We start from the raw sequence: 24,605 nt of genomic DNA, 5'->3' as shown, positions 1-24,605 counted from the left end.
CCATCAAAACGGAGACCATTTTTTATCCAAATAAAAGATTGTATCCTAAAAGTCACACGTTTATGTTGAAAACATCTTTTGTTCCCTTTACCGTCTGCGTTACAATATGTGCTCTATGTGTAAAAATGTGGTGTTCTTTCTTCAGCGCTGAAACCGAGCCATTTAAAAGACGACCACATGAACTGCTGTGATGCAATATAGTGTTTGGTTAAGCCGTAGTGAAGCCGGTGCGAGGTGCGTGCGTGCCAGAAAAGTACGTCATCACGGCTTTCGCTTTGTGCTTGAATGCCCCGCAAATTGTCGCAGCGCTTGGTCGTGCACCTCTGAATTTGTGTATCTACGCATTTCAATATGGACGCCTTCGAGGGAAGACTGGGCGAGCCGGTTCGCCTGTACAGATATCTCTACGACTCTGCATTGAGAGACCACAGGGACGGTCACATGTCATTAAATACTTGTAAAGAAACAGTCAACACGCTGGGGAAAGAAGAGGCCTTTTGCTTCAGGCTGTGAGATCGTTTTGTAAAAGCTAAAAAAAGGTTTCATGGAAAGAGCGGCGTCCCGAGGGGAAGCACCGAGAGACAGAAAGTCATTTAGACTTGGAGGTAAGCTACAGTAATAATAACAGTACACAAATGCAATGTTTGGTGGTACGTGTGCTGGTGTTTAGTGTTTACTACTGTTGCCAGGCAGCATACTAGTTGAAATTCTCATCAAATGCTCTGACTAAAAATAATATGCCAATAAACCTGTCCAATAACTTCATTCAGCCAGAATGAAATGATTTACCTACCTACCTGCCTGCCTGTGCGCACTCTGCCTGTGCAATCCTTGTGCATCACCGAGGTCTTCCACAAGCTGCTAGCTTGACAGCTTTGAGTACTAACAATAACCATGTTCATTGTTTACTTTCTTTATGATCCTTTTGGGGGAGTGGCTTTGGAGGGAGGCCTGAAGGGACGGACTGTCAGTGTTGCCGACTTGGTGGCTTTCTCTCTAGATTTAGGGAGTTTTGGAGCTAGAGCTGTTAGCGACTGTCATTGGGCTCGGTTTTTTGGTTTGATAATTTAAAAAAATCTATTGTACTCTTGCTAGTTTGTCAGTCAGTATTACCGACCCTGCCTTTAAGGTCTGAAACTGTTGCGGGAGTGGACAACAGTGATGATAAAGCGGTGGTCTAAGATGCATACCACGTCGGGGTTATGTGGCGTTTTGGCATTTTCTTTCCTTGTTTTTAATCTTTATTCTATTCTTAAAATCTTTGATATTTAGATTGTTTTATCAAAAAAAGGCAAATGCTGCAAAAAACAACAAAACCTACAGTGATTAGTGTTTGCTTCCACTCACCTGTGATGAAGTCCTCGAAGCTTACAACTTTCAGTCACCATCATGGTCACCTGCACCTCAGACGCATGATCTGAACAATATTATCAGACACAAAAATCAGATTTAAAAAAAATTGGAACTAGAGTGACCTGTGCAGTAACAAAGTTGAAAAGTTAAGGATTCAATTTCTGTACTCTCAGACCCCATGTAGTGTTTGCTTTTTAGTTGTTTCCCTGGCCAACATTAGTAGGAAACTTGTAGGGAAAACCATCTTGTGCCAAGCTCACTGAGGTCCAGATTTTAATCTTTGAGTGCAGCTTTGCCATCATTTGCTACTTATGGAAGCAGCATTGTTCTTTTCCACAAAAGGCGCATGAGGAGGAAGCAAAGAGTTTAACGAAGCCAAAACTGGCATGGGGATATTGTTTGCTGACTGGTATCCACCCCTCCCTGAGTAAACACCAGAGAATGGAGAGGTCAGAAGGCGACTGGCAGTGAAAGCTGACACATGCCGCTAACAAAAGAACTTGACCATCCTGCATAAAGGAGTCTTTTCTTTGGCATGCGAACCCTGCAGCATGAGTAAGACGCATAATTCATTAACTGTCAAATCGGTGTGCATGTTTACTGGATAAGTTCCAGGCCAATTTATTTGCCTTTGGCATTACAATCAGGTTTTGGCATTTCAGTGATTGCTTTTCCAACCAACGCGCTTCTTAGAAAGTGAGTTGCACATTAGTACGAGAGATTGGAAAACTTACAACACACTTGACAACATTTTCACTGGATGGAGCGCATACCTTTCACGGTCTTCACAAAGACCTGCTTTTCCTTACTGGGGTCCTTTTCGTCCAGCAGCACGCCGTGGAAGATGCGGCCAAACGTGCCTGTCAAAGACAAACAGCGGGCTTTTATTTTTTAGGAAAAGGGCAGGAGAGAGGCACCGCATTCAGAGATAGAAATGTCACCTCACTAATAGGTCGCCATGCCTGGCTGATCTGTGGACAGAGGTGGACAGGCTTCTCCTTAAAAATGCTTTGTCTCTTAAAGAGATTACGCAGCTTTGGCTTTTGTCTCACTGACAAGCGAGATTCACTGGAGCTCAGAGGACTTTTCATCGCTTCGAAAGATCGCGTTCATCATCTCCTTTGTCTAAACTGTCACTCCGTTGCTCCAGGACTTTACTGAGGTAGAATGCCATTTAAGAACATAAACCATCAACATAAACTTAGAGGAAAAAAAACTGAGCCCTGCGGCTAACTGTGCCTTGTGTTTCAACAGGAGAAGAGACGAAGCTTAACAACAGGGTTAGTGTTTAACAGTCTCCCTCCCGCCCCTACCTTCCCCGTCAAGCCTGTCTGGACCTGCTGCCTCCCAAAAACAGAAGTGAACCACTCTGAGTTCAACTGCCTCCCCGAGACATGGCCTTGTATGTCTTGTATTTGTCGATTCTTAGTTGTTATCTCTCGTGTTTTTAATATTTATTCACTATTTATAGCATTGTGTATGTAGGATCTGATGTATGTGGACAACTTTCTGCGCTGGCAACTATCCACAATACATCAAGTCAAGTCAGGAAGTCAGATAGATACCTCAGTGTGCCAGCAGTGTGTTTACTTGCAGATGGCTGTGGAGCATCCTGGTAATATAGTTATAGCTACATAGCATCAATATTTACATCAGGATAAGTCTTGACTGAAACAGGACCTGAAGGCATGTGATTAAAACCACAATAGGACTCTCATAAATCTAAGACTACCTAAACACAGTTGTGGAAAAAGCAATATCAGAATGAAAGTTTACAGCAGCTTTGAAAACACCTGAAGGTTGCACAAGGCAAAATTACACGATGAGGTCTCTCCAGGTACAGGTGTCACAGAGCCTCAATAGCTGTCCAACGACATGTATGATCACAACACCCAGACAAAGTACAATTAGTCACAATCTATAAAAGCTGGCCACATCCATAGCAAAGTAAGATAAAATGATTCAGTAGATAGTCAACCTAATATAGCAAGAACAAAAATCTTGAACAGCATGTAACGTTTCAGGGGAATCTATTAGCAGAAATGGAATATTAGTGTGTATTGTATCATTATTAGAATGAGCCCTTCATATCTACATAGGGAGCAGGTCTTCTTCACTGAGTCTGCCATGTTGCTCTACCATGTTTCTACAGAAGCCCACAACGGCCAAACCAAACACTGACTCTAGAGAGAGTCTTTCACATTTTTACCTTACCTGAAGGCCACCGTAGTTAGGGATGCACCGATCCGACTTTTTCAATCCCAATACAGATACCTGGGCTTTGTGTATCGGCCGATATCGAGTACCGATCCAATACCAGTGTTTAATTAATAATCTGTATGCCTCACTGTGTGGAAGTGACTGGGATCATTCTTTTATGTGTAAGGAAACATCAGGCTTGACTTAAACATCGCTTTCCTAACTTTAAATACAACAATATAAATTTACTGAATTGTTATTTATTAAAATAATGGTATCTGATACCAGAAAGGTCCATTGTCACCGATACCCAATCCAGCTATTTGAATCAGTATCGGACCAATATCTGATATCAGTATTGGTGCATCTCTAACCGTAGTTCTCCGACGTGCTGAAGAAACCGTGGTGACGTGAACCATAGAGTGCAAAACCGTGGCATCGCCAGCCGCCGTCTGACTCTCTTTGCTCCTAAAGTCGTGTTATTATGGTATGAATGGCCTCAGAGCGAGGCGACCGGCGTTACCACGGTTTCGCACTCGGCGGCTCACGTTACTGCAGTCTTGAAAAGGGAGGAAAGAGCGGAGGGGTACTCAGTTGGTTGCACGCTTCAAAAATCATAACAGTGGTGTTCATTTGTGGAGATTATCTTGCTGAATAAAACGTGTAAGTATCGTAAATGTTTCTTTGCCACAGAGCTTTTTTTGTGCAATAATCCAAAACCCACTGAATAAATCCCATTGTTTTTTTCCCCAAGAGATCCAGTGTGATGCTAACTTCCAGGTTGGCTTACAAGAAATACGCCATCCCTGGAGCACTCTATACAGATCAATTATTATATCGCTTCCTGAACAGATTTCACAATCAGCAGATGGATTTATTAGTAGTTTAGCTTTTTGAAATCATGCTAAAATCTCATTAAAATCCTGTGGTTGGTTCGTTTGCTTCACGCCACAGACGAACCGCACCAGAGTCCACATGGAAGCTGATCGAGACCCACCTAAAAAGGTGGTCTCGGTTCTGTTGTTTGATCCGTATCAGGGTTCGATTGACAGCTTTCACACCAGCCCAAACGAACCGTCCTAACCGGGCAAACAGACCTGTTTTGACCAAACCAAAAGGGTTAGGTGTGAAAGCACTCAAGTCCACATTTGCTGCTTTGTAAGGCTAAAGCACTAAACACTTAAGTACAGCTCAGGCTGTTTTGCAGGTATTTGGTCATAAACTAAAGTATTTTGACCTACTGGTGTCAATACTTAAAAGATCAGGCGATCACCACGGTTATTACCATGCATCCTGAGGGGAACATGAAAGTCCATCCAGTAGTTGTTGAGATATCAGCATGGGTTGCCATCCCTAGAGCCATGGTGCTAGCAAAGAAATATTTGAATATCTGAGGGGTTCAGTTCAACATTTTAAAGTAGGCTAAAAAACAATAATTGGAACAGAGTGCTGCCCATGTTCTCATTCAAGTTCTAGACAGAAACCACGACCATAAACAACCAGAGGGCCTTTGAGTGGCATTTAAAAACAGAACACCCACACTTTTCACATCCATTGTGTTGTAGTCACCCTTGGGTAACTATTACATCATTCACACAGCCACACTAAGCCCCAGTGTGGGCAAATCTCCAGAAAGTGAAGTACAGTCTTGTTCAGTTCCATCACTCAGTGACGATGCTGAATTGTCTCCAAAAGCATCCAGCATCTAAAGTGAGAAAAGTCTCATCGAGCCAAAGCTGAGGCCAAAGCAGTAATGTTTATCTTTGATACACAGCCAAAGAAAGAGATTTAGAGTCTTCACTATTTAAGGCTTTCTGTCAATATGTAATCTGCCTCAGCAAGAACAACCTTTTGCTATTTTAGGTTCATGGGAAGGTTTCAGTGACACTGATCTGATGAGGCATGCTCATACATTGCAGGAACAAAAACGTAGGAATGCGCCGATACCGATACCGACTCTGACTCAAATAACTGGATCGGGTATCGGTGACAATGGGGCTGATCTATTAAATTCAATTCTATTTTTATATACATTCCAGACTGGAATTTAAATGCCTGTTTAAGTTTTGACTAATTTGTTGCTGCATTAAAGGAACAGTGTGTAGGATCTGGCAGTATCTAGCAGTGAGGTTGCAGATTACAACTTCTCCCATGTGCCAAGCGTGTAGGGTTGCTACGGTGGCAGACGCGAAAACGTGAATGACCCCTCTAGAGCCAGTTGTTGTAAGAGTAGAGTGCTTAGTGCTTAGTGTGTGTGTACGTGGGAAGTGAGTGGTAAAGCGAGAGAGAGTGACGACGGGAGCGAGTAACGTTATCGACTACGGCCCAAGCAGGAAAAGTTAAGAGCGGTTTGTCCGTTCTGGGCAAAATGCATGTTCATGTTTAGGTCACTGTCTCCTTTTTTTCATCAGACATGGGATGTTCATGACTAAGAAAAGGAATATACCTTCTCCTACGTACATCAGGATACCACAAAGATTCCACACGAGAGAGGTTATCAAACGGAACAACGTCATGCAGCAACATTTGAATCTTTCTTGCACCTGTTTCCAAACAGTTTCTGGCAAAATCCTTGAAAGTTACAATTCACAGCTGTTAACAGTTGCAAGTGGAAGCTTGTTAGAGCATAAATAAAGATTCTGAGGCTCTTGTGTCTTGTAAACAGTTACAATTGAGGCCCATACCAAAAAGGTGAAATTTCACGCTGTGGAACATGACAAGGAAAAAACATTTTGAGTGACATTGTGATACAGCATTTGTCACAAAATATTATCTGAAGCAATATCAAAATTTCAGAACTGGGTTGTTTTATAGCTCACCAATTCCAGCAGCTGCCCTCTAGGAAGTTTCTATCTCCACTTATTTTTTTAAACACTTATTTTCGACATTCCTCAGATGTGCAAATGACAGGAGTTAGGGCCGGCATTCATTTTCCTATCATTTCATCTCTAATTATATGGTTGGAGGCTACTTATTAATTTCACATATTTATTGCTACTATATACACGCAGGTATATGATTTACACAGAGAAAATTCAACTATTAAACTGAAATCACAGGCTTCTATAGATTATCATCTCTGCGAACACAATTTATTAAAAGAATGAACAAAATAATCATAAGCTTAAAGGGATGGTTTGAGTGTTTTGAAGAGGGGTTGTATGAGGTACTTATCCATAGTCAGTGTATAACCTAGAGTAGAAGGCAGTCGGCACGCCCACGGTTAGGAGAAACACACAGGAGTACTGACAGGGGAGCAAAGACGGGAGCAGCAGCAAAATGTATTTGCGCCACCTAAAAGAAAGGCCCGCCTAAAAATAAATCGATATCAGTATAAGTCTACGCTATATTTAGAATATTTTCACCGCTTTACCCATAGACCGTATAAAAAATGTCCGTAGTCTCCCACCCACGTCACCCATAGGAGAAGCTTAAAGTGGGTGGCTCCGGCCGTCGCCATCTTTGCAGTGACAACACAGCCTTACTCACGGCTAATCCAACAATGAGCAAAGAGGTGGATCGTCGGTGGAGCTGAGGAGGGCCGGGTGACGCAGCAGAACAGACAGCTAGCAGCTAGTGACCTGAGACGGCACCCACATGTCACTCAAAGCAGCCACGCCCACAATTATGCCTATGGTGAGTTATATAAAAATTCACCCCCGTACATACAGTTGTCATGAAAGTGGAAATTAGCTATGGAGACCAAAACTGTTTGTTGTAGCAGGCTATAAGCATGTTTATTTCTGCTGTAAAGTTGGCCATTTTAACATGGAGGTCTATGGAGACTGACTTGCTTTTGGAGCCAGCCGTCTGACAGCCCTTCCCGACGGGGAACTTCAGCCCTTATCTATGCTCTCTTCAAAGTCACCAGACTCCATTAACAAAAACACTTTGGTGTATCCGAACCATTTAAAACACCAAAGTCACACAACAACACAAACAAATTCCTCTCTTTAGTTTGTACTAACTATGGTAAATAAGAGAGCTGCTCTTAAAGGCTGCAAGACTTCAGGAAGCCTCTGTCCTCTTGTTCAGCAAACGTAACATTCTTTCAATATAGGACATATATATATATATATATATATATAATAGGGAGGGTCATGATTTTTGATTTTTCGAATAGTCGTTAAATTATAAAAAAATTTAAGTTTATGTGACTATTTGTCCCGTCTTAAAAATATATACATTTCCCTTGTTTTAACCGTTGCAGGCGCTGCCTGGTAGTAACATTACTACCGGTAAAACGTGTGTCACTTTCAGTTCGGCTCTTTTCTGTCAGCGCAGATGTGTGTGTGTGTGTGTGTGTGTGTGTGTGTGTGTGTGTGGGATGGGATTTTCGAATAATAATCAACTAATTCCCAGTGATTTTCGAATAGTATTTTTGCTTGGAATGCACATTCCTAATATATAATCATCATATACACTCACCGGCCACTTTATTAGGCACACCTGTTCAATTGCTTGTTAACACAAATAGCTAATCAGCCAATCACATGGCAGCAACTCAATGCATTTAAGCATCTAGACGTGGTGAAGACGACTTGCTGAAGTTCATACCGAGCATCAGAATGGGGAAGAAAGGGGATTTAAGTGACTTTGAACGTGGCATGGTTGTTGGTGCCAGACGGGGTGGTCTGAGTATTTCAAAAACTGCTGATCTACTGGGATTTTCACGCACAACCATCTCTAGGGTTTACAGAGAATGGTCCGAAAAAGAGAAAATATCCAGTGAGTGGCAGTTGTGTGGACGGAAATGCCCCGTTGATGTGAGAGGTCAGAGGAGAATGGGCAGAGTGGTTCGAGATGATAAAAAGGCAACAGTAACTCAAATAACCACTCGTTACAACCAAGGTATGCAGAATAGCATCTCTGAACGTACAACACGGAAACCCTGAAACAGATGGGCTACAGCAGCAGAAGACCATCGGTACTAGCAAGGTGTACCTAATAAAGTGGCCGGTGAGTGTATATGTATTTTATATAAATACATGTTCTTGCCACTTTCTCTCCCATCATACTTTAGTGACCTCTTATCTTATCTTGAGAATCTTCATTCTCAAATTCATTCTCATTTAGTTTTTATATAATCGATGTCAGCCAATAAGTGTTTTATTGCTCTGTTCCATTTGTGTGCATCTTTTTTTTTGTTTGTATTTTTGAGGAATTCTTTCTTAATAATTCCTGTTTTCTTTTTGTATGGGGGAGAACCACTGCACAATCCTATGCCGTTGTTTGATAAATATGTCTTATTTTTCACTTTTATCAAAGAAAAATTGAAGTTGGATTGTAAGAGAATTATTAAGGGTAATTCTCAGAGCTCAGTTCAAGGGGCAAAACATACGTACCTACAGTATATGATGTCTATGTGTGTTTTTTAGTGATACGTGATGTTAATAATTAAAGCCCCTCCATCAAAAACCTCTCCACCGACCTGCCACTCAGAACCATACCTCTCATACACAGCAAAGCTCCTGAGCAAAGCAAGGGGAAGCAATTTGAACCACTCCTCCGCATGACACAATCTGTGAGCAGCATCTCTTTGAGGAGCCAAGAGCAGACTCCCGGAATTTGTGTTTACAGTGAAATTCTTAAGATAATGTTCACAACTTTCTGAAGAAAATACCAAAGTGGGAGTTTCTTTAGGAGAAAGACAGCAGAAGTCCGAGAAAAAAAAGAAAGAAAGAGGGAGCAAGAGAGACAAGTACCTTCATGCAAGACATCTCGTAATGTGACTCTCTCCCTTGAGATGGCGATGTCTTTCACTTTAGCCTTGGCCTCCATTAGAGTAACACTCCGCAGGTCGTTCTTCTCGATGCGGAGCGACGGGTAACCTGTGAGGACGGAAAAACACACGTGATCCAATTGTAAACAAAACACTTTCAGCGTGATTGACGGGTCTTTAACCCTGATTAACAGCAGAAAACAAGCTGGGGAACTTCTGCTTTGCATCACTTTTGACAGAGACACATTTCTTACTCACTGAAATGTTTCTTCTAAAAACACACAGAATCCACGTTTGAATTCAGAGAATTCCAGCAATTACAGGAAACATGGCCAGCAAAGACATGTACAGCACCCTGCATATGTTGCATCAAAGCAACTTCATGCAAAGTCCTGTATTACAGCACCTCCGTTACATAACCTCCTTACAGTATGTACTCACTGTAAGTGCCGGTTCACTGAGGTAGGAGCTTGGATTTAGAAAAACACACACACAAGTTCCCCACAATGTCTGTACACAGACGAACAAACACGACCCCTTTATATCAACACACTCCATGTGTACACAACATGTCAGTGATGAGAGATAACACATTTCTAACCTCCTGTGCCTGCAGCTCACTGCTACTCAGGAGGACTCTGTCAGGTTCAGCTGTGCACAGTTGCTTGGACAGACTGTAGATAAAGCGGTGGATGAATGGAGACGACGGAAAACTCGGCGACAAACAACCTCCAGATAAAGTCGGAGGCAGTGACGGTCAATCTGCCTCCAGGAGACAACAGCCTCTTCTCGTCCTCGTGAGCTACATCTGATACTTTGTACAGAAAACCAGAGTTGTGATCTTGATGTATGAGAATGAAGCAGAGGGGTCAATCCAAGGATTTAATCTCGAAATGAAGCTCTAAAACAGATCCCATCTGGGTTTTATTAGGTACTTTCATTAAACGTTTAAATCTCTGCTGTAATGTGTCAACTGTACAGTGAGAACTAACAGTACAGGTCAATGCTGCCCCCTAGAGGACAAACTAAGAGTGACATTTTATTTTTCAACAGTGAATGAAAATGAATGTAAACAACGGTAAGGTACAGCAGAGGACAAAAGTTGAAATATTACCATTAAAAACACAACAAAAACTAATAATGACAGGAGCAACTGCACATATGTTAACTAGGGCAGTGATTCTCAAAGAGGGGGTTCTGGGGACCCCCAGGGGTCCGTGGCACTCTGTCAGGGGGTCCGCGAAATAATTTGCTATAAATAATAAAATCGTGCTGTATCATTAAAAAGTGCATATCTACAGACGGGGAACATTTGCACCAATAAAACAAGCTTATTGTGTCCATTACTACCAACCATGTTGGCTTTGAACCAATAGAAACTCTGATATGATTGTGACACACGGCAATGAGTTCATTATTTTGTATTCATTTTTAAGTTGAAGCACCCACAGAAAGTCAGCTTTAGACTGGTACATTTAAATATCTGGATTTATTAGGACTATGCCAGTCTTGCTACTGTTAATTTTTCTGAAAGCTGTTAAAATTAATTAATTGAAATGTAGGCGATACATGCTGCCATGTTAAATTCAAATGCAATTTGAATAAAATCCCCCTCTGTTTAAAAGGTATATCAGTGGTATTAACATTCAATAACATTGTAATAATATCTCCTCGCTGTGGGACTAACAGAGGATTATCTCATCTGAACATCAGTCAAATTGATATGTGTTTCTGTTAATCACTATGAAACAGGTCTGAAGTTTTCAAGTTTAAAATGTTTTAGAATACAAATAGTTCCAATGGAATCTAAGAGTACAAAGTAGTAAGTATTTTGATTAATCAGTGTTATGATTACGAGGGGGTCCTAGGAACATATTCTCCCCTCTAAAGGGTCCCAGGCCCCAAAAAGATTGAGAATCCCTGAACTAGGGGACAATATAATATTTCACATTTATTTCTATAGTGTGTGGTAATACTGTGCACTGTTAATACTTTCTAGCAAAAAGATTCTCTGTTTCCAGTCGGAAAAAAAATGCAGCCTGAAGAGGTCAGAACAGCCAGAAAGTGGTCCAAAGACTAATCAGTGCTGTTTCCCTATTCTATAATACATAATTACTGTGCACACTGTGACCCCTTTCCCACCAAATAAGCCCTTTTCACAGCAGCCGTGTTGACATGTCATTGCAGGGTAAACACAGGTGTGATTAAGAACATTAATTATGGTCCTGTTCCATTTAGGTGGGCCAAGGCCCTGGTATTGTGCATGCTGGCTCACTGGAATGGTTGTGACACTAAATAGAATGGGACCATAATAATTTTTTTTGATCAATTACACCCGTATTTACCCTGTAATGACATGTCAAAACGACTGCTGTGAAGAGGGCCTATTATCTCTGGTTCTTGACCCAGTTCTGTTCAGGATTCCTGGAACCTTGGTGCTATCAAGCGAACCAGCCCGCGTTTACACCAGTTTTGAGCAGAACCATTGTAATCGAGAAAGGTGTCATCAACTAAGGGAGTTGCATAATGCACAAAAGAAGTAAACATTAATAGCAAGATGGCGGATCGCACTGATGACCCGCAAGCTTTTGTTTTGTTATTACAGATATTTGTTTTTATCCCAAAAAAAACAAGCATGCAGCAACTATTAATGAGTTCATTGAAGTCATTGAGATCCGTTTAAGTGTACGCTATATTTAGAGTATTTTCACCGCTTTACCTTGCTGTCACACAGTCCTTTCTGACAGGGAACTGAAGCCGTTGTATCCGTCTATGTTCTCGCCAAAGCCACCAGACTCTGGTGAAAACAGTTACAGAAACTGTAATTGTACCTCGCCGAAACACAGGAGTTGCTGGTCTACCACTGCCTGGTTCGGTTAGTTTGTGCGATTGTGTGACTTTGGTGAATCCGAACTAACCAAAGTTACACAATAACACAAACAAATTAACCGATCGAGGCAGCGGTAGACCAGCAACTCCCTCGTTCTGCGAGGTACAATTACTGTTTTATTCAATGTTGTCCGGTTGCTCTGGCGAGAGCATAGAAAACGACTTCAGTTCCCCGTCGAAAACAGATTGTTTAGCTGTGTCACGGCAAGGTAAACCCGTGAAAATATTCTAAACATAGCGTGCATTTAAACTGATATTGTTTTTTTTAGTTGGGCCTTTCTTTTAGGTGGTTAAAATACATTTCGCTGCCGGCCCCATCCACAGCAGTACATTGCTTTGCTCCCATACCTGTAACTCCTGTCTGCTTCTCCAAACTGGGAGCGTGTCGACTGTCATCTACTGTAGGTAATACACCGACTATGGATAAGTACCTCATACAACCCCACTTCAAAACACCCGAACTATCCTTTTCAAGTGTTAATGTTCATTATTACGGTGCAAATGATGACAAAATAGCACTACAGTTCAGAGTCTTAAGTCGTCTCTGCGGCTTCACTGGAACTTACTTTTGGTTTCATGAGGGGGAACACCGGGGTTTTGGAAGGAGGAGGCAGCAAGCTGGAGAATGGGTGCAGAACCAGGGTGATTGTCTGATGACAAGAGGAGAGGGGGAGGGAGGGAGTGGAGGGTGGGAGAGAGTGAGAAAGAAGTGATTTAATGGATAGCTCACTCAAATTACAACATGAACTGAATGAAAGAATGAATTGATGGATGGATGTAGTTGTACATGTTCAGCTTATACACAAAATCAAACCAGGCATGCTTGCAAGTTGGGTAAACCTCCCCATTGGGAGTGAGCAAACAAATGGGTGGATGGTGGTGGTGAAGATAATCACATTCAGCAAAGCATATGACATAATGAAAAGATAAGAGGGTCAAACAAAAATGCAAAGGAGGTGACATGTGGGTTTGTATCCACAAGAGGGCGATGAAGGATCACACACACCGACAATGAGGCACAAGAAAGGCTGATGTGTGGTTTCCAAAATGAGCTTTAGAGATCAACGTTCCAGTGAGATCAACATTAATGTCATCATTATTTTATGAGGTTTGGTTCTCTCCACAGATATATCACTCTGTACGTAGTGTGAACAGCTGCCTATCTACCAAACTGGATGTGGAGGAAAATAACCCATGGAACTCTCTGACAAATTACTGTCTAAGTAAGGTTTGTGGATTTATTGCTTTGCATGAATAACAGCATGAACATTTTGGGGGGGGAAAAAATGTTCCATTATGTTATTAGAAAACTTTGAAAGGGTCAGAGCAAAATCTTGTTACAATCTGAGGAAGATGGATCTCTCTAGGACTGTAACAAAGTTACTTCTTTCTCTTTGTAAATTCATTTTGATGGTGTTGGTGTACAATGATGGTTCATAAGAATTTTTCAGTTTAGTAGCCGTTGTCCAGCAACCTCTGGTTCCAGCGTATAACACCCTGTTAAACGGCAAATTGTTAGTACAGATTAAACAAACAAGCTATAACCTGTTAATTACTGATGTTTACAGAGGTTCTGGTAGGCAGATTATGTTCCCATTGGACATAGACAGGGCTGGCTGGTAAATATGAAGCTGCAGCCAGCAATCGGTTAGCATAGCTTAGCATAAAGCCTGGAAACGGGGGGAAACAGCTAGCCTAGCTAACAAAAATCCACCTACCATCACCTCTAAATCTGAGTAGTTAACATGTTATATCTTGTATGTGTAATCCATTTAAAAACCAGAGGAAGAGTGGTATAAATCGTCTCATCTAACTCTCGGCAAGAAAGCGAATACACACATTTCCCAAAATGTTTCCTTTAAATATGAATCTACGGCCAGGAAACGTTTGCCTTGGCTTTGCTTAAAGACTGGAAACCTGGCTTGGGCCAAAGGTGAGAGAATCTGTGTAACTGCACCTCTACAGCTCACTAATTAAAAGACCAATATGTAATATATTTACTGTAATAAGTCATAAAATGATCTGATATGTCATCAGAGATTAAGGAAACATGCTAAATTGAAATACTGGCTTCACCAACAGCAATGTTACATCTAGTATGTTCTCCTTTGAAATTTACATTCTGGTCCGGAACGTCTGTTTTTGTTTTGGCCAGTGTGATCCCGTCCACTGACCATTTTAACACCCTGTTGCCACATATGAAACAAAGAAGCCACACAAGCACAGCCTTTTGCAGCCATTGAAGCAAGTTAACCTACTGGATCAACATTAACTTTTGATTCTACCCGACCTGAAAAGCCCCGGCACATCTCTCTGTGGTCCGTGTGCAGCTGGGTTTATTAAGGCAGCGAGTATATCGGACACACAGCTGGTGAAGTGATTCCGACAAATGTTACTGCTGGCCAGAAGCTAACGCAGTCGTGTCTAGAAGGTAACCTTCAAATTGTGAAAATGTGCACTGCTATCAGTCACACCAGAGGAGCGGACGGGCGACAGCTCCAATGTTTTGAATTTGGAATGCTGTTACCAATCTTAAACGCTAGTTGTCAGTTCTACATATTGTTCCTTAAACATGTTGTATCCCCTGCCGTTTCCCCTGCGTCCAGCCCTTATGCTAAGCTAAACTAACTGGCTGCTTACTTTCGTCTTATATTTAACGGGCAGACATGAGATCGGCATTGATCTTGTCTCTCAAAATGTTGAACTATTCCTTTAAAATGGAACTGAAAGACTATTAAAAGCTGTTCATTGCTGACACATAACAGGCCACAAATGTAGTCTATGATTGGTTTACGATGTGGAAAAGGTACAAGGTGTATTATGGTCAGGTATAGGAAAAGGTCAAACAGACTATTAGATGAGAGAACGGAAAAGAGCCTCCTGACTAATAAAGAAATATTTGTCCATAAGTCATATCTCATTGCCGCCGTGGTAACCATGGTGATGCTTTTATCATGGCTACCCTGAATCTCATTTCATGGCCTTATCATTTACAATGTAATCAAAGCGCCAAATCCACATGATAAACAGAAAATGATTAGTGCAATGTTTATATTACTAAGCATGCCAGGTTATTATCACTTTCCGCTAATGCAGACTTACCCATAATTACAATGGGCGACAGCCAAATGAACAAGGGCTGGGTGAGTAATCATACTGCCACCTAACACCACCAACAACAACTAACAAAGAACTCTACTGGAGGAAATGTGTTAGAGCTGCGATTAATTTACTATATAATCCACTGTCACTCTGGTAAGAGCTTAAATGACAAAAGTGAGTAAATACGGTTCTGAGGTTGGGCGAGTATAACGTTTAGAATTTGCTCTTACTACAACTTTGTTACTGTGTTTCCCACCATGTTCTATATTTACATCAACTCCAATATAAAAGACTGCTTGTACTTCTCTAACTGCTGAACAGTTGGCCAGACGCAAAGCACACGGTGACTCCGTTTACACACTGATCAGACAGTAATAGGTCACAAGGGCTGTGGCGACAAAATGACATCAACAGCACTGCAGGAACTTTGTTCTTCATTACAATCTTATGATACCAGTTAAGCTAGTTTGGTCATTCACAGCCACTTATTGCATTTAGAAAAGAATGCACATGCCAGAGTGAGAAAAAAAAAACCTACAGCAGACTGAGTCAGACTGAATGTACTTCCAGGTACCACCTTTTAAGTGTAATTACCTCCACAACAATGTTCTGATGTTTTAAAATGAAACCTGAAGTGATGTTGCATCTTGTTACCAGAGGTGGGTGGTAACGAGTTACATTTACTCCATTACATGTACTCAAGTAACTTTTTGGAGTAAATTGTACTTGTCAGAGTAGTTTTTACTTACTACTTTTACTTACTTTTTTTAGTTTAGTTTTTACTCTTACTTGAGTAGATTTATAAAGAAAAATCAGTACCATTACATTTGGATACATTCATCAAGTTACTTTTAAACACACGTATTCGTTAAGAGGCAGATGGTCAGCTGGTCCCAGGTCTACTGGCGCCGTTATCCCACCGCAGCCATGCCGACACATGACTCCGTTCAAAGCATCACGGCTGAAGCTACAGCAGGTGTAATAGTACGTGTCCACAGAGACCTTTTTTTAAATCACGAGGGATCGCTTCGCTTCCCAGCATTAGACACTTTATGGGCTGCCACTAGACACAAGGCACCCGATTGGACGAACGGTGTCCCTCGTGGGCTGCTGCTCCCAGCTTTCAGACAGGAACCAACATGGCGGCTCGTTTGGAAACTTTCTTCTTTTATATCACAAAAATAGTTCACCGAAATGTGTTTCTGAAAACATTTTATCCGAGAAATAAGCCCTGCAGTTGCTGAATCTGTCTTTATTTTGGATCGACATCGTTAGTTTAAAATTTTCTAGGGAGTTTCCAGAGGCGGCGAGTTGCGCCGGACACCCCTGATTTGCATAAAGTCGCCTAGACATCAACTTTATGTAAATGAGGAGCGGCCAATGTGACGCCCCGTCTCGAATCGTGCCGCCAGGCTACCAGAATGCATTGCACGGCTGCTTACATAGACAATGAACGGGAAGCGTGGAAAGGACGGAGGCTGTGGACAGTTACCATAACCTTCACGTTGTGGCTATCAAATAGCACTAGCAGGTCATATTTACAGACGAATTAACGTTGCAGCGGGCTCCGGTTGTGAACGCAGCTGTTGGTCTGAAGTCAGAACATCAGAGAACCCTGCTGACGCTGAGCTGCAGTAACTGCCTTTAACTAGTCATGTTTTGTGTAGCCTGATGAAGAGAGACAGAAGAGTAGAGACCAAATTATGCAAACCAGTTGACATAATGTTTCGACCACGGATGGTCTTCCTCAGGTCAAAGTGAAGATGTGAACTAAACTGTATTTAATAGGCAATTAATGATGAAACATCACTGTATCATCTCCTATTCGCCTGAATGAGTCATCTGATATGAGACATTTCCAGAAAGATAAGAGACTGATTTGATCCCTTCTCTAATCGGATTGCCTTCGTGTAATTGGAGAGACCTGGATGGGATCTGTGGCTGTCTGTGATGGGAACTGGGAATTAGGACATCTATACTGGAAAGATCAAAGTTTAAGGACACTACAACATGTTGACACTCAGTAGAATATTAATACAATATTTTGTGATCACACTTGAGGGATATAGACTGGGAATATAGTCTGGTGTTTATGTGGCAGGATATCTAATCAAGAGATGATTTGTGATTTCATCACAAATAAATACAGGTGTATGTTCACTTCTTTACCTTTACCTGAGGAAGGCCATCTGTGGTTGAGATAATGCCAGTCATATCCACATCAAATAAAAGACATGGGGGGGAAAGACAGAAGTGTGCCGATGTTTTTTAAGTTACTTGCTGCCTAAGTAACTTCTCAGTAAATACTTTGGTACTCTTATTCAAGTTGGTATTTTAGAACTAATTTTACTTCCACTTGAGTACTTTTGTTTTGCAAAGTAACAGTACTTTTACCTGAGTAAAGTTTTTGGCTACTTGACCCACCTCTTCTTCTTACTGTTTGCCTCTGTTTAATGTTGTGCTGAGAGGGAGTAAAATGTCTTACTGGTGACGGGGGCTGCGTTGTTTGGAGTGTCCGCCCTCAGGTACTGTGTGGTCTGGGTGGACGGCTGAGACAGGCCCTGCGAGCTTCCGCTGTCACTAACACTGAAAGACACAGAGAAGAAGAACACGGAGCAGTTATCCAGTGGTACCAGGACTGTGTTGCACCAGCAAATGGAAAATCCATTACTAAGTTAGTGTGTAAAGTCCTTCCTAAGTTCTTAGCAACTACAAGCTAGTTTCAAATTTTTACATTTACTAAATGAGGTTGCACCATTAGAACTGAACATCTTGGTAATGTGTAAATATGTTTCTTGGAAACATCGCTGTCCAATTAAAAGCAATCAACTATGTAAACAGGAAGTCACTGTATCACAAGCTGCATTATAACCTCCTAAAAGTGGTGAATGATGTACAGTTAAGTTAAGTATTAAATGTAACTGCTGTGCTGACACTTCTTTGTAAATGTAGGTAGGACTTTGTTATATTAATATTAGGGCTGACAAAGTTAAGGCGAGTGAAGATACTGGTATCATATGAAACTGTAGAACCTAATGAATCCATCGGTACCAACCTTGTCATACTAGCTTGTCATGAAGGGAGATAAGTAATGCGCTAAAGTTATGCAAAAAATTGGCGAGGAAAAACTGGCATAGCCATTTTCAAAGGGGTCCCTTGACCTGAAAATGGGTTCTATGGGTACCCACGAGTCTCCCCTTTACAGACATGCCCACTTTATGATAATACCATGCAGTTTGGGGCAAGTCATAGTCAAGTCAGCACACTGACACACTGACAGCTGTTGTTGATGTTGTTTATCCACTCCCATGTTGGTATTAAATACTTGACAAATCTCCCCCTAAGGTACATTTTGAACAAATAAAAAATGTGCGATTAATCATGATTAACTATGGACAATCATGCGGTTAATCGCAATTAAATATTTAAATCAATTCACAGCCCTAATGAACATACATGGGGAAATATGTGTGTTAAGAACTAGAAGTATTCATGTAACGTAGGGTAAGAAATTAATATCCAATTACTCCAACTAACCCATGTGATTTGAGGCATGTTGTGTAATTATTGTGGACTGCTGAACATCTTCCCAGTTTACATAATTATGAAGGTCAGGTCAGATAAGATGACCATATTCCATTTTACCCCTGATAATCTTCACAGTAAACAGGTCATTTATTGACAAGTGATACAGTAACACCTAATGTTTAGTAGGTGCAAACATTTAATAACAACTAAACTCTACATAAGAACTAAGGTGTGTGACGCAACATGCTACAAAGACCAGCAAATATTTATATTTCAGAGGCTACCACCAGTTCATTTTGAGCATTTTTGCTTAAAAACAATACTTAATCGATTAACGATCATCAAAATAGTTACTGTAATTATCTATCTAATTCTGTCTAAATCTGTCGATCAATTAATTGATTAGCTGACGACTCGGCTCAGCTCTAAAAAAAATTAAAAAATGTAATGCTTATCGGAAACCTGAGTGATTTTATAAAAGAAGGTTAAAGTTGACAGACCAACAAAATATTCTTGTAAAACACAGAAATCCCATCATGCAATGTGATCAAATCAAGCCACTTTATCAAAACAACATTATAGCAGCTAAATTTAGAACAGATTTCTATGGAATGGAAGAAAACAAACTTTGAACAATTTACCACTGTCCCGATAGCTGACCAAATTAATAGCAAGGGGAGGACGTGCTGATCTCATTTCACATTGACATCTGATAACCTGCGTAGGTGTTTACAGCCATCTGGAGTGGAGATTACAGGAAGTGAACAACGAGAAAACTTAAGTGCAGGTTTCAACTTGATATAATCCTCTCTGTGGAGATGACCTATTTTCTGTCTTTGAACAGCAGCAGTCTGCAGAAAAATACTAACATAACTTCCACAGGTGACAGATACAACCTGGCTATAAATCTGCTGAGCTGTGTGCTGGTTTTCAGCAGCTTCAGTTATTGTGAGTGGACTTTGCTTAGCTGATACATGACAAAAAAAAACTATGGTCTGTTTGGAAACGGGACAAACAAAAAGAAAAACAAACCTGTCCTCCATCTCCACTCTCTTCATGCTGTGCAGGTGCAGGATGGCCAGGATGATGGCCACGAGGAAGATGACGATGCAGCAGACGCTCACGCTTATGTAGAACACCTGGGTGGAGGTGGTGGGGGTGGTCACACCATCTACTGATGAAAACAAGCCATGCATTAACAATCGGACACAGCAGAGGAGAGACACAAAAATACCATCCTCATTACAGAAAAGCTTCAACGGTGTTATTATGAGGTAAGGCAATGAGATAAAGACGTGAGTGAGAGAGAGAGAGAAACTATAAGTGCACTGAGGGCTCCACTTAGGGTTAATGGCGGCCTGGAATAGTAGAAGCTGTGCCCAGGATCCAGTGTCTGAGAGCTTTTCTCATCACCTCTCTAAAAGCCTCTGAGGGCCCCAGGTTCCTCGGGCCTACCCAAGCAGAAGGGAGACAACCCACTAATGGTACTTTGTTACTGGGGCGGTGGGCTCACAAAGAGACTGAATGAATCCCACTGGAAGAGGACAGCCACTCTAAGGGGTGGGGGTCGGGTGGGGGGGATAGAGTGCACTTCAATAGGAGAATAATACTTCTCTTTGGGCTCTGAAATCATACGCCTTGGTTATGGAAATGACTAATGTGCACTGTTATACAGAGAGGCTTCTCAGTGTTAATCTAACCACCGTCTTATCAGGCTGATGCCACCTATGATAGATAATACTGTACGTGGAGCTGCTACAGAGGGATACGTAGAGCATGATGTGGAGGTAAGATTACTTACTGTCGGGCCGTGGAAGAGTGTTATTGTTGAGGGGAATGGGAATCTTTGGGACAGAATCTATTCCTGTGCACAGAGGGAGAAGAGAAGAGAATTATATCAACTCTGCTGACAATTGACTTCATTCACACAGACCTCCAATATTCAGAGCAGTATGTAATGCTGATAGGAAAAAAAAAAAGGTTATGCATTCAATGAAACTAAAAATGCCCTTAACAAAGGTTGAAATAAGTTGCCTTCTTCATAATAGCCAGCAGGGGGCGACTCCTCTGGTTGCAAAAAGAAGTCTGATTGTATAGAAGTTTATGAGAAAATGAGCCTACTTCTCACTTGATATATTACCTCAGTAAACATTGTAAACATGAGTTTATGGTCTCAATCGCTAGTAACAAATCTTCAATACAGCATGATGTTCATTTAGTAAATTATGATCCCATTTAGAGTCAAATAGACCATAAAGCAGGGGATGCTTTAAGGCGCAGCTACCTTGTGATTGACAGGTTGCTACCACAGAGTTGTCCATGTTTTCATCTCAGAACTTTACCCTAGACTTCTGCACCTCCTCATGGCTCTGTTTTCAGGCTTTAAAAAATCTAGCCGTGACTTTGGCCAATCACAGGTCATTTCAGAGAGAGAGAGCGTTCCTATTGGCTGTTCATTAAACGGAGGCAGCTGTCAATCACTCGCAAACTCCGATCAAACGGTCAAACTAGGGATCAAATTGAATCAATATTCTGTTATTGTAATGCCTATTTCTTGCCACATTCTGTAGGGTACTGTTCAACTGTAAAATTAGAAAGTTTGCTCTGGCTGGTGGGCGGTGCTTGGTATTTCCTCAACTGATCTCAACATGGTCACAAACTTTCTCATTTTACAACTTAACAGTCCACTACATATAGTGACCGTTTTATAAAAATAACTTTTTTTTAAATCATATTTGTGCCAATTCTACCTACTGCTGCTTTAAATTGTAAAATTTTGATTGCCTAAAAATGTCTTATTCAGCGTTCGGTTGTACTTAGCTCCACCCTCCCGTGTCACTTCTGGTTGCAAAAAAACATGACGACGGCCAAATACCAAGTTGGCGACGGCCAAATTGCTGAACTTGAGGCTTCAAAACTGCAGTCCACAAACCAATGGGTGATATCACGGTGACAAAGTCCACTTCTTATGTCTATGAAATAAATCAGACCGATGCCACATTAAAAAGCAACAGCTAATGTGAGATTTAAAGGAAATTAAAACCACCAAAAGGCCAAAAGACTGTCTTAAAAGTAGTAATGATCTGCAGAGTATTTTTTTTGTTGCTTCTTTAGTCAGTAAAGTTTCAAATCTCTCTCCCTCTCATCATAGGAGAATGGCATATAATAGAATAGATGAATGATCATTAAAATGTCAACATCATCAAACAAAGGTCCCATCCCGTGTTCTAATAGTCCTTAGTCCTAATATTGAAAGGTAGTACAAACAAAATACAACAAGTGCAAGATAAAAACAATAGGGAGACTTGTGTTTTGCTAATCAACAACAGCCAGTATTCTTCCCTCTGATAGTTCCTAGCTGATAGGAAAGGACAACCTTGCAAGCAGTGACTTTGTTAGGGGCCCAGGGACACAAACCTGAAATAGCTGTTTTAGGGTTAAGCTCCCGAGTTCCTAAAAAGACTTCCTGGGTTCCTTGAAAAGTTCCAGTAGTTAAAAATGACTTTAAGTCAGTGAGCTCAGGGCGCGACTATAAAACGGCAAGCATACATCATTGTTCGTCCTCTTGCTACGACGCTACAGACACAACCCAAGGACAAAGTTGACAGGTATGATTGCTCAGTGTACATTCTGAGCACCGCTCAGGCGTACAAAGAATCTCTTATGGCTCGTGCTCAAAATAAGATGGGAATAAATTTTGTTTCCATGTGGAATATGGCATGAAGCCTCCTTGCCACATGTAATTATCTTCAGGCAGTATGAAAATAGCACAGAACTGAACACAGAATACAGAAACCTGCACATCTCCCACTGTAACTCACTGACTACTTTTACACACACACAGAATATTACAATATTTTGAATTTGATACGGGTCATGTAATATTCCGTTTGGATATTCTGAATTAGGCCTTATTTTGAATGGAGCATTTTCCAATTAGGACGTGTGGGATATGCCGATATTATTCAGGTTTTAGGAGCGTTCTTTGGACATGTATACGGCGCATTCAGAAGACGCGTCTCAATTGTGGTTTATACTGCAGTTTGCGACACATGGCCTCTTGCCTGTTCACGGCCAGCTCTGTGCAACATACACAAACCAACTAGCCGACGGTTTGCAGAGATGCATGCCTAAAGAAAAACCCACATTTCTGAAACACACATACTTTTAAACATTATGAAAGACTTGGATATCAACAGGTTTTTGGATATGCACAAATATCGCAATGCCGACCTTTTCAAGAAGGTGGCTGAAGTAATGAAAGCGGGAGGCCGTGTTCGCACGGTCGAAAAAGTCCGCCACCGGTTACGTTAATCAAAGTATGCACTGCTGCATGTAAAGCTCAGTAGGAATATTGTCTTTTTCCTGAATAAGGGCAAAAAACTGAATATTTTGTGCATGTACACGTAGTCACTGTCAGAGTACTACATCTGACACACAGTGCTGACAACATTAAGTAAATTCTCTCCTCAAACTCTCCACACACTCCATGTTCTTCTTCTTCAAAAAAAATATTTTATCAATGCATCTTAGCAGTATGTGTTGGACCGTTTCTAATCTAGTCAACACAATAGGCCCTTTTCACAGCAGACACTTTGACTTGTCATAGCAGGAAAAGCAAAGGTGGCATTAATAACATTAACAATGGCTCAATTCAACTGAAATGTCCCACGCTGTATCTGAAACTGTCTACTACATATTACTGACGAAAGCAGTATGCAGTATGTACTGTATACTGCTTACTGCGTTCCTGAGTAGTATGCAGTATGTACTGTATACTGCTTACTGTGTTCCTGAGTAGTATGCAGTATGCAACAGTTAAAGCGATGTATTTTGCAGTATGCTAGACCAGGCTTTAGCCTCTAAACCAGCTCTTAAAGCACTGGACAAAAACTCGTACCGCTACTGTGATATTATTGAAAAATACAACTTTGATTGTGTTGTTTATGTTCTGTTTGTTTACTTTATAAGATACTACAGGTTTAAACTATTTATTCTGACAGCTCATAGTGAAGAGAGACAAACAGGATCATCAACGAGGGGAGACGGGAAATATAAAACATTGGGCGACTAAATTTACGTTATTCAAACTGCTTTTTCAGTTACAGAAACAAAACAGTGGATTGATATCCCTACAAATATTAGAGTAATGATAAAAAAGGGTAATATTGTGCTTTCCCTGCTACGACATGTAAAGATGTCTGCTATGAAAAAAGTCTACAGGTGGATAAATAATAATACAGAGTGAAAACAACATGGAGTAAGTCTGCACCACCTTCTTGATGCGTACCTCTAACCATACATGTGTTTAGATTATTAGCTGATCATTAAGATACTCACTTTTATAGCACATTTTCCTCCTCTTGAAGTTGAGCACTGTGTAGTTGTTGGCATGGATGGTCAGATTGAGCTGCACTGTTAAAACAGCCTCTCCATCTACCTTGCCCGAACAGAAGAGGTCCACTCTGAAGACTGTAGAGAGACGAACACACATACAAACATGTAATTCAGAGAAACTTGGTCTCCTGCGATGGATAATATCTGGTTTGAACTATGCCGGCAATCGCAGTCAGAGATGTATGACATCAGTGAATTGTAAAGATTAATATATATAATTGAAGGCTTTAAATAACTTGTTTAATTGAGAAGAATTGTTTAACTGTAACAATGTTGTATACAACTTTATCACCCCTACTGTCACGTTACAGTATAGTTAGACATTTAAAAATTATTGAATTCATTTCTCAAGGAGCAAAAGCAAAAGTTCAACATCATGGGAAATACAGTTATAATACGCTTAACGTCTGCCTAC

The 24,605-nt window shown here is 41.0% G+C and overlaps 1 protein-coding gene across 3 annotated transcripts in view; it reads right to left on the bottom strand.

Annotated features, from left to right (window-relative positions):
- The window catches only part of ryk (receptor like tyrosine kinase), a 57,325-nt gene that overhangs the window by 11,290 nt on the left and 21,430 nt on the right, over positions 1-24,605 (bottom strand). The window contains exons 4-11 of one of the 3 annotated variants that reach the window (XM_037770313.1): positions 24,134-24,265; positions 20,595-20,657; positions 19,826-19,964; positions 17,751-17,851; positions 12,730-12,813; positions 9,258-9,383; positions 2,127-2,213; positions 1,348-1,417 (exon numbers count right to left, since the gene is read on the bottom strand). In XM_037770313.1, coding sequence (XP_037626241.1) covers positions 1,348-1,417; positions 2,127-2,213; positions 9,258-9,383; positions 12,730-12,813; positions 17,751-17,851; positions 19,826-19,964; positions 20,595-20,657; positions 24,134-24,265 — 802 coding nt within the window. Of the gene's footprint in view, positions 1-1,347; positions 1,418-2,126; positions 2,214-9,257; positions 9,384-12,729; positions 12,814-17,750; positions 17,852-19,825; positions 19,968-20,594; positions 20,658-24,133; positions 24,266-24,605 lie in introns of all 3 variants that reach the window. The other 2 variants (XM_037770312.1, XM_037770315.1) reach the window with 2 other exon arrangements.

This window comes from Sebastes umbrosus, chromosome 5 (genome assembly GCF_015220745.1).
Source record: "Sebastes umbrosus isolate fSebUmb1 chromosome 5, fSebUmb1.pri, whole genome shotgun sequence".
Classification (NCBI taxonomy): Eukaryota; Metazoa; Chordata; class Actinopteri; order Perciformes; family Sebastidae; genus Sebastes; species Sebastes umbrosus.
Note: the sequence above shows the minus strand (reverse complement) of the source record. Positions and strands in the feature narration are given on the sequence as shown.